Source organism: Centrocercus urophasianus, unplaced genomic scaffold (assembly GCF_019232065.1).
Source record: "Centrocercus urophasianus isolate 14NV4802_14NV808 unplaced genomic scaffold, USGS_Curo_1.0 seq_9, whole genome shotgun sequence".
Taxonomy (NCBI): Eukaryota; Metazoa; Chordata; class Aves; order Galliformes; family Phasianidae; genus Centrocercus; species Centrocercus urophasianus.
The window spans coordinates 2,481,710-2,490,602 of record NW_024885532.1 but is presented as its reverse complement, the minus strand read 5'-3'; the positions used below and the strand labels follow the sequence as shown (position 1 = coordinate 2,490,602).

The 8,893-nt window shown below is 37.0% G+C and overlaps 1 protein-coding gene across 1 annotated transcript in view; it reads left to right on the top strand.

Annotated features, from left to right (window-relative positions):
• The window catches only part of GPC5 (glypican 5), a gene marked incomplete at its 5' end in the record, with an annotated part of 595,668 nt that extends 593,565 nt beyond the window's left edge, over positions 1-2,103 (top strand). The window contains 1 exon segment of the mRNA XM_042838694.1: positions 1,946-2,103. Within this exon segment, the coding sequence (XP_042694628.1) occupies positions 1,946-2,103 (158 nt within the window).
• Between the last annotated feature and the right edge of the window lie 6,790 nt (positions 2,104-8,893).

The following is an 8,893-nucleotide window of genomic DNA, read 5'->3' as shown; positions in this document are numbered from 1 at the left end:
CTGTTCTTTAGAAAAAAAAAATTTTTTTCTCCTCTTTTTTTTTTTTTTTTTTTTTTTTTTTTTTTTTTTGCTACAAATATTTGTAGAGTTATTACTGCAAGTTTTCTATGAATTAGGAGTGTTAAACTCATTTAAAGGGAAGGATCACCTCCATGACTGATTATGATATCTGAAAGATGTTTTAAGTGTCTGAATCTGAATGTTTAATGGATAAAATATTTATTTAAATACTACAATAATAATTACTATTATTTAAATAAGTATAGTCTAGGAATTGAATTGTTTATTAAATAAAGATTTTTTTTTTTTAATTTTAAGAGATGAAAGTGCATGAGTAAAAACTGTTTTAGTTCTACTTCCAAAATTGCCTTGGAAAAAAACCCCTTTGATCTATGCTCTTTGGTGATCCACCAAACATCCATTCAGTGAAGCACTGAGTGCCTCATCTTTTTCTAGACAGACTGCTACCAAATGTGCATGATAAGGAGAAATTTCTTCTCTCCTTGCTAGCCTTTATTGTTTCTCTTCCTTCTTGTATGTCCACTTGCATTGTACTGAAATAGCTAATTTTCACAAATTCCAGGTAAGAGCTCTGGATCGATAAATCCACAAAATAGCAGTCTATTTTCCTGTCTGACTATAGCTACAAAGAAGATAAATTCATCCTAGCAGATTCTTCAGGCAACATGATTGACTTTAACTGACTCTTCCTTTAATGTATTTTTTCAAAGCTACAGGAAGGATAGGAGGATATTTGGGTATATATAGCAGGTTCACAAAGAGCAGCTTTCAAGCTGCCTTTAGAAAAAAAGAGTATTTATAACTCAAGCAATGAAAAAGTTGTTCCTATCAAAAATGATGATTCTCTGTAGCTTCTGTTAAATTAGCTTAACAGAGGACAACACCATGACTAAAATATTTATACTTCATCACAGCCCAAAAACAAAAAGATGTTTCCTAGTTTACTTATCTTTACAAATGATACAAAGAAGTACCTAAACAATGAATGCAAGAACTTAGACTGTAAATTCTATATCAGCTCAGTAGTGATGAGCTTCATTCCAATAGTAGAGTTTACCTACTTAATTATATATGTATTGACCTAGTTACAGAAATATCGACATTGCTTTATATGAATGTAATTACAATGTCAATATTTGTTGCGTGTAATAACACTGTCTTTAGACTTGTTAATTTTGATTGATAGTGGCATGCCACAAATTTTTATATAGGGTAAGACAGTCTAACAGTATGAATAGCAAATGTAAGGACCTTATAAAACTTCCGAATTTAGATGCGTCTCCAAGACTTTTGGTTTTTGATTGTTTAAACAGGTACAGGAAATACAATGGATGATTATGTCCTTGTTCCATATAAAGCACTCTTTTGAGTTGGATAATTTTTTATCCTGGTCCAAAAAGTAAAACTATTCTGCCCAGAACTCAGTAAAAAAAATCCTATTTGAAGTCAGGCAAATTGCACAAAAAGGGAGGTTTTTATATAGCAACAAACATAATTTACTGTACCTCTTGCATCAGGTATATGTTAATTTGGAAAAATATTGTGATCTAGATAGAACCAATGTCATGTGAAATTATTTTATTATCCCTTCAAACCCTAGAAATATGTAAGTAGTGAATTGTTGTGCAACTTGCAAAACTGTTCATCTTGGTTTGAAAATGTTTGTTGAGAATATTGTACAAGAAATTCTTTGTTCATAGCTGGTGGACCTTTGACATATCTTCAATGATTAATAGTCATATACTTTATTGTGTCTTTGTAGATGCAATCATAAAGGATTTTTAATTTGGCAGAAACATGAGAATCAGACGCTGAACAGTGACACTACATGTGCTGAAGAAACACACACATTTTCTAGCTGTAACATGTTGCCAGAACTGACAGAGGCATCCATCATAATGTTTTTTCTTATTTGTCTCAACAGGGATGCCAGATAAGACGAACCTCAGTGACATAAAGCAAATCCATCAAACCATCAATGCCAGCACTTTACATACAACTGGAGCAGGCTGTACAACAATAGTGGATTATATGACATTCATGCTGATTAGTTTGGTAACACTATTTCTCAATCTCTGGTAACTGTTTTCCTCTGTCTTGTAATGTGTGTCTTACTGCCATTTATTTATCCCCATTCACAGTTCTGTAATAAGGGATTAGTAAAATGTATGACAGCTTGTGCAACATCAGCTTATCTGATTTTAGGCCTGAATATCAACAAAGTTGTTTGTATAATATTTTTGTAAGTTTTTTACACCTGTATTGTCATAAACAATCATGTTTCCTTTAACAATATTTTATGTCAAAAACAAGTTGACTATGAAAATCTTTCTCTTAAAAGCAAATTCTACAAAAAGATCACAGAATGACAGATAGACAGAATTGTGGAAGGGAGCCATGAAGATAATCTGGAGAAAACTCTAGAGTTATTTTGTAGAAATTCTGCTCAAGAGAATCCAGTTGATACTTAAATGTCTCTGAAAATGAAGATTCTACAGTACTTTTGAGCCATTTGTACCATTGCTAAAACCATCGCAGCAAAAATGTTTTCTTGATTGTTTTACATTTAAATGTTACATTTAATGCTAGTGCATTTCAGCCTTGTCCATTGCCTCTTGTCCTGTCACTAAGCACCACTAAGAAGTCTGGCCCATTTCCTTTGCACTTCATATTAAGGTATTTATACCTTATATCAGGTAAGAACACCGTGAGGCTTTTCTTCCTCAGCCTGAACAGTCCCAGCTCCCTCAGCCTCTCCTTGCATGAAAAGTGTTTCTATCTTTTAAAAATCTTAATGATTCATTGCAGAACTCACTCCAGTATATCCATGCCTCTCTTCCCCTGGGAAATGCAAACCTGGATACAGCACTGCAGATGTAGACTCTTCAGTGCTCAGCAGAGATCACCTCCTTTGACCTGCTACCAGTGTTTTTAGTAATTCAGTGTAGGAGGCTTTTGGCTGTTTTTACTGCCAGGCCACATTGCTAGGTCATGTTCAATTTGTTTTCCCAGGTCCTTCATGAAGATGCTTTCCAGCCAGTCAGCATCAGTGTACAACAAATACATGGGTTATTCATCCCTAGATGAGGGACTAGCATTTCCTTTTGTTGAACTTCATTAAGTTTTTATCAGAAGATTTCTCCATCTTATGAATGGCAACAATTCAATAACAAATGGCTATTTGTTATATCAGCCATTCTTCCCATTTCTGTAGTTTCTGTGAGAACTTGCTGACAGTAAAGTCTTTTGCACTGTCTTATTACTGAAGAAGTCCAACCCCTGGATAAACTGGACTCCACATGAACTTTATGCTGCTAACCATAACCCTCTGTAAAAGTGATATCATGAAACAATTGCTTAGCACTTTATGAGTTTTATGTTTAAAGTCCTATTTTCAAGTAAGAATCTGTAAAACAGAAAATCTTCTCTCTTTCTCCAAAAAGGAAAATGAACAAAACACCCCAGAGTGTAAACTCATCTACTACTGGTAAGGATGACTTTTCCTAACACAGAAAATAGATATACATATACATGCACTTCAATACATATGCATAAATGCATATAATTGCATTCTATCTGCAGATAACAAAAAGGCTTGGATTCAGTGCTATGTTAAAATATCCCAGCTTATATGTCTATATAATAAAGCAGGCACCTAAGAAAGAAATGCACCTTCCCTAAAGAGTCTGATGCATTGCATCTGAGATTTCCTCAAACATCCAAGGCATCCTTGGATGTATGTGAAGCTGATATATATGATTGTCATGTTTTATGATTTTTGGTTATTGGTATTACACATCATAACATCATGTAGTGCACTGGGAGTTAAAGAGTTAATGCTCCAGTTCGGGGCACCGTCTGGAAGAGAAGAAGAACTACATTCCCCGGAAAACTTTGCTGTACTGTTATCATTTCTGCTCATGGGTAACAGATATAAGGCCTTAGTAGGTCATCCAATGTCCCTCTTTTCAATCGTCAGCCTCTCCTCCCTGCTGATCAACCCGACGGCATGTCTCATCTCAGCATTATGGTAAGGCCTTTCCACATTTCGGACACTCTCATTTTATTTGATTTATTAGCTCCAATTCTAATTATATTATGATGTATTCTAGCGTGTTATCTTTCATTCCAATTCCAAATTTAGTAAATTAGTTTGTTTCTCCTCAGATCATTGCTGCTGTTTTTAATTATTCAGGGTCCTCCGTTTCCCTTTTCTGGAGGTGTGGATTCACAAATCCCTCTGCTCTGCTAGTCATGGAATGGGCTGAAACTGCCCGTAAACTGCTGACAATGATAAAGGATTTATATGAAATTCCAGAGGCTTCCTTAAAAGGAAGCTGTCTGGTTTGACAGCTAGTGGCTAGGTTGGATAGTCTTGAGTATGCTAAATCCCAAAAAGATTCAGACAATTCAGACAATTGTGTGTGTGTCAGTGAATCATACATCAGTTCTCCATCAGCAATACTGGGAGCTGAGATACCTGCCTGACATCACACAATCACAAAAATACCAAGGTTGGAAAAGACCTACAAGATCATCCAGTCCAACCATCCACTTATCATCAATACTTGTCACTACACTATGTCCCTCAACACAACATCCAAACATTCCTTGAACACCTTCATGGTCGGCAACTCCACCACCTTCCTGAACAGCCCATTCCAGCACCTGACCACTCTTTCAGAAAAGTATTTCCTAATGTCCAGCCTGAATCTCCCCTGGTGGAGCTCAAAGTCATTCCCTGTAGTTCTATCACTAGTTACACAAGAGAAGAGGCCAATCTCCTGCTTGCTACAGCCTCCCTCCAGGTAGTTGTAGAGTGCAATGAGGTCTCCCTTGAGCCTCTTCTCCAGACTGAACAGTCCCAGCTCCTTCAGCCACTCCTCATAAGACCTGTACTCCAGACGCCTCACCAGCTTTATCACCCTTCTTTGAACACGCTCCAGGGCCTCAATGTCTTTCTTGCAGTGAGGGGCACAAAACTGGACACAGTACTGAAGGTGCAGCCTCACCAGTGCTGAGTACAGGGGACAATTACTTCCCTGTTTCAGCTGGCAACACTGTTTCTGATGCAAGCCAGGATGCTGTTGGCCTTCTTGGCCACCTGGGCACACTGCTGGCTCATGTTCAGCCAAGCATCAATCAATATCCCCAGGTCCATTTCCTCTACACAGTTCCAGCCACTCTGCCCCAGGCCTGTTGCATCGCCTGGGGTTGTTGTGGCCAAAGTGCAGGACTCAGCATTTGGTCTTGTTGAACCTCATCCCATTGGCTTCAGCCCAACTATTCAGCTTGTCCAGATCCCTCTATAGGGCCTTACTATCCCCCAGGCAGATCAACACTTCCAGCCAATTTCGTGTCGTCTGCAAACTTACTGAGGATACACTCAGTTCCCTCATCCAGGTCATCAATAAAGATAATGAAAAGAAAGCGCCCTAGCACCAACCCCTGGGGAACACCACTCATGACCAGTCACCAGCTGAATTTAACTCTATTCTCCACCACTCTCTGGGCCCGGCCCTCTAGCCACTTCCTTATCCAGCCGAGAGCGTACCTGTCCAAGCCCCGGGCTGCCAGCTTCTGCAGGAGAATGCTGTGGGAGACAGTGTCAAAGGCTTTGCTGAAGTCTAGGTAGACTACATCAACAGCCTTTCTCTCATCCATCAGATGGGTCACTAGATCATAGAAGGAGATCAGGTTGGTCAAGCAGAACCTGCCCTTCGTGAACCCATGCGGGCTAGCACTGATTCCCCGGTTGTATTGCACGTGATCTCCCTCAAGACAATCTGTTCCATAATCTTCCCTGGCACTGAGGTCAGGCTAACAGGCCTGTAGTTCCCCAGATCCTCCTTACAACCCTTCTTGTAGATGGGAGTCACGCTGGCATGTCTCCAGTCTTCTGGGACTTCACCAATCAACAAGGAGTGCTAATAGGTCATGGAAAGTGACTCGGCTATCACTCCCACCAGTTCCCTCAGCACTCTCAGATGAATCTCATCTGACCCCATGGACTTGTGACAGTCCAGCTGGATTAGTAGAGTCCTCCTGAATCGCAGGGGGTTCTGTTTGCACTCAGAGAATGGAGTATCATAACCCTGATGATAACTGGTCTGGCTTTTAAAGACAAATGTAAGGAAGGCATTCAGAACCTCTGTCTTTTCCTTATCCTCAGTGGTCACGCTCCCCGTAAAGAATGGAGATTCTCCTTAGTCCTACTCTTTCTGTTGTTGTATTTGTAAGAGTTTATTGTTCCATTTCACTCCAGCGGCCAGGTTGAGTTGACACTGTGACAAATGAATACAAATCTGAAGTATGAATTCCCCCCCATGTTCTTACACTTTATACACAAGTTAGAATGTTCCACAGTACTAATGGTACATTATAAATTACTGTTAAAAGATTTGATTATACTGCCATAACTAAGTCCTGTGTCATTTTAACTAGAAAGTACTTAAGAATATTTTGGAGTTATTTCTCCTTCAACGTCTTCTATAAAACTAAAGCCAAAAGAAAATAATACAAAAATGTATAGTATTTTATGAACTTATATTGAATTTAAAACTCTTCCTTGAGTGAAGAAAGCAATAAATATTATATGATAGGAATATAAAGGACTATATGTAAATATTTTTATTTGCAAGTGCATGTATTAGTCACTAGTATACAGAGTGTAACATACTGGTAAACAAAAATAACATTCAGAATGCAAGTGAACATTCACAAGAGCAATTCCATGCCCAGATAAACATAATAAGTAAGCATGTGTTCCATGCCTTACTTGAAGATTTTTTTTTCTTTTGCAGTTTTTGTAAATAATTCCTTCAAATTCACCTGTCTTATCATTTCAGCATTTACTAAAATAATGACACTGGTAATTTAAGGAAAAAAAATATGATTTCATACTTTTCCCCTTTCATGCCTCAAATCAGCAATCTGGTCAAGGTCTGCACTTTTTTTTTTTTTTTTTTTTTTAATAGAGATGAGTACCAGTCACCTCAAGGTAAATGGAATAAAACTTTGGGTAGGATATTCATAACTAGAGACAAAATTCTAATACCTATTACTCAGAATTAGATTTATATTCCAAAGGACTTTGTTTCCATTCCTCACTTTATTTTGTCATACAAGTGCCTACTGATAGAATAACACAGTAATATATTGCAGTTCCTTCTAGAGCAACTTAGAAATACAAGCCTTGTTTTCAAATGATAGCAAGTAAATCCTAGGGCCTCTTCACATGTTAGTTATTAGGCTGTATTTCTTCTCAGTTTGTTCACAGATTGTTCCCCTTATTTCTTACAATGCACTTATACAAAATAATTGCTAAGATAATTGCTGGAGTGGAAAACTATGTCTCTCCTTTCCAGAAATACGTAGGCAGTCTAGATTTTGGAATGACTACAGCTGATAGGAATGCAACTGAGGTAAATCTGGAATTCCCTAAATGACTCCATTGCCCCAATTCCTCTTATCCCACTCATCTCTAGGCACCACCACACACTCTATATCATTGCCTAGATTGGTCATCCAGGCTCCATCACATTTCTTTCATTATACTTAATACATCATAAAGAACTTGACTTACAGGAAACCAAGACTGTTTGTTGATGTTTCTCAAGATTACCTTGTAAGGGAGACAACTGTACAAGAACTTTTCAGAGCATGGTTGTAGCTCCAATCTTGGCAGCTATAGAACAAGCGCATAAACAAATGGGCAAACAACAAAAGAAATACCTGAAACACTGTCTGCATTAAAGCCAACTACAAAATGAAGAATAGTCATTGGTAAGCAATGAATAGAAAAATGAAATGTATAACAGGGAAGCCAAAAGGTGAAAATAAAAAAAAAATAAAAATAAAAATTAAAAAAAAATAAAAAATAATAAAATAAAATAAAAAAAAAAAACTAAGCTGGACATCATGACAATACAATAGTTAAAAGATCTCTACCATTACAAAATAGTAGACAGCACACAATATAGATATGAGCCAGTCTTTCTTGGGATGCAGAAGCTATTCTCAACAGCACAGACTGGCTGCTGAACTCCTCAGGTGACCTGAGAAATGGCATTTGGGTCTAGGTTGCTCTGAGTGCTTTTTTTATTTCCTCTCAGCCATTTTAACAGTCTGAAACTTCTCTGTATCTCAGAAAACTTCTGTCAAATAAGGTAATTGGGGTTGCATTGAATATTTTTATATACAGTTGATGTGGTTAAAAAATATCAGTGCTTTACTTAACATTCAATCACTGAGATAGCATTCAAATGGTGTTTATACTAAAATTGCAATGAATATCACTAATAAAGTTGTGCATCTAGTTTCAGTACAGTAAAAAATAGCAGTGAGCAGGAGGCGAGATATTCATAAGGAATAGTTCCTCAGAGGAAATTTCAGTTATTTGGAAAAAAAACTAGTAGAATATAAGAATAATTTAAAAAATACATCATTTCAAAAATCCCTGATATTTTTATTTGGTAAGATTGAGATATTTCTCCTCTTTTAAAAATAAATTCTTTATATGTGCCTGTACGTTTAAATGTATATCATACCAGACAACAAAAAAAGTATTGAAGTACAGTTTTTCTCATAACTAATGTCCTACCAACTGAAATAGACATTTTAATGTGACAGCTTTCCTGAGTGTGGTTGGTTAAAGAGAATTAAAGGCATTTATATCCTTAGAAAACGAGTATCATTCATTCAATGACTAGTAAAAGATGAGCATGTAACAGGCTGGAGAGAGACATAAATGTACTAATTTCTCTACATCTGTAATTTTATGTTTCTTCAGATAACACTTGTGTTCGGACTATAGAAGGTTTTAGATTTACCTAAGATTTCAGATTAGACTTAATATTTTCATAATTCATGT